Source organism: Otolemur garnettii, unplaced genomic scaffold (genome assembly GCF_000181295.1).
Source record: "Otolemur garnettii isolate 467f Iridium unplaced genomic scaffold, OtoGar3 scaffold00053, whole genome shotgun sequence".
NCBI lineage: Eukaryota > Metazoa > Chordata > Mammalia > Primates > Galagidae > Otolemur > Otolemur garnettii.
This window is the reverse complement of record NW_003852448.1, coordinates 6,350,256-6,352,169: the sequence shown is the minus strand read 5'-3', so window position 1 is coordinate 6,352,169 and position 1,914 is coordinate 6,350,256. Positions and strand designations below refer to the sequence as shown.

Sequence of the window (1,914 nt, the reverse complement as noted above, 5' to 3'; positions counted from 1 at the left end):
CCTTAGCCACTTGAGCCACAGGCGCCGAGCCACTATAGCCATTCTTAAACTAAACAGTGGTGCCACTCTTTAGGAACAGGGTTGTTAAACTATGGCCAGCAAGCCAAATCCAAAAGTTAAAAAATAGAGTTTTATTAGAACATAGGTGATGCCACGGCACGCTACCCAGGGTGACAAGCTTGAGGCTCTGTCTCAAAAAAAAAAAAAAAAAGAAAGAAAGAAAGAAAGAACATAGGCACACTCATTTGTTTACTTATCTATGGCTGCCTTCACATTATAAGAGCTGAGCAGTTGTGACACAGACGCAGGGCCTGTGAAGTCCAAATATTTACTACCTGGCCCTCCACAGAGTAAATCCGATGACTCTTTTTAGAGACTGCTTCCCCTCCTTCACCTATATAAGATTCTTCATACTGCTTCTCAGGACTTACTTCCCAACTTGTTCTCCCTCACTCCCTTTGCTCCAATTACACAGAACTACTTGTAGTTTCACCTAATAAATCATAATCTTGCTTGACTCAGAAAAGATGTATTAGCAACTGTCTCTGCTTTGAATGTCATCCTCTCCTTGCCAATTACTACAAATGGTCCTTAAAACACCAGTTCAATCACCATATCAGGCATGCCAGTGTTGCGTGACGCCCGCCCCTCTACTGAATAGCTCGCTTTTGTACACCTACTGTAATCTTAAGGCAGCCTACCCTCCCTTACTGTAACAGTTCTTTAACGGCAGAAATCTTTGTCTTTGTCTTTGGTTTTACTCGTATCCCTTAACCAGTGATGGAACACTCTGAGCGCTTGATGCTTGTCGGTTCAATTCCTGAATAAATTCTTGCAGGGCATCAAGTGGTTTAGGCGGCTCTAGAGATATTTAGGCTGGAAATGTATACCTCATAGCGAGAGCTTGAAGTCATACACACAGACACGTGGATTACAGGGAGAAGACAGAACAACCTACTCAAATACCACCTGTTCTAGAAAGTTATATATGAGCCAGTTGGCGACCCCTCCTCCCTATTCCTAGCTTCTCTTGCATAGCTCACCATCTCCGACTGTTGCTGAACTGTGACAGGTTTTGGACTATATCCTCGCCTTTTACATCACGCTGGGCTCGTAGAAAGTCCTTGCATCTATCAGGAATGACTTTCCCCGCCTCCGCTCGGACCTCCCACCTCGGAGGACTCCCTGGCCCCGGGGAGAGGAGCCGCAAGGTCCAGGTGAAGGGCCCCTCTCCCACCCCGCAGGGAGCCCCGGGCCGAGCGGCGCCGCTCGGCCTCTCCGCCCTTGAGTTCCCTCAGCTCCCCTCGTCCGCCAGTGGCCCTTCTCTCTTCTTCCTCATTCCCACCCCGACGGCTCTCACCTCAGTCCCAGACTCGGCCCTATGGAAGTCACTACTCATCGCCCCGAAGGCTCGAAGGACGACAAACTCAATCTTCCCGCCACCGACGCCATTTACTGACTGCACCAATCCCGCAGCCAGTCAGACCCGCCAGCTCGTGCGCGTGCGCATTGCGCAGGGCCTGGAAGGCGACGAGCATGCGCGGTGAGGTGCGAGCCCCGCCTGCGTGACGTCAGACTCCAGCGCCCTCCACTGCTCTCTGGTCGGTCCGTCTCCTTGGAGACCGGCGGAGACTGTTGGTGCTTTTATTTACTTTTTTGTCATAAATTTAGATTCGTTATTATTAAGTTTAAACAAACAAACTAGCAGTGTGTACTTATTTGTTTAACTATTAAGATACATTTACTGAGCAAGCAGGCTTTTTTGTCCTTTGTTGGATTAAAAGCCTCTGGTTGTGTTTAGGATTCATGGTTAATTCTGGAAAAATAAAGAAAAAAATTGCAAAAATATAAAAGATTTTTTAAAAAGTATGCCAAGTCTGTGGATTTGTCAGGTTCCTTTTGGAGTCGAAGAGT

General features: G+C 47.7%; 1 protein-coding gene across 1 annotated transcript in view; it reads right to left on the bottom strand.

Moving 5' to 3' along the window:
• XRCC2 (X-ray repair cross complementing 2) overlaps positions 1-1,455 on the bottom strand; it is a 29,791-nt gene extending 28,336 nt beyond the window's left edge. Inside the window, exon 1 of the mRNA XM_003792030.1 lies at positions 1,361-1,455. Within this exon, the coding sequence (XP_003792078.1) occupies positions 1,361-1,399 (39 nt within the window). The 5' untranslated portion in view covers positions 1,400-1,455. The remainder of the gene's footprint in view (positions 1-1,360) is intronic.
• Between the last annotated feature and the right edge of the window lie 459 nt (positions 1,456-1,914).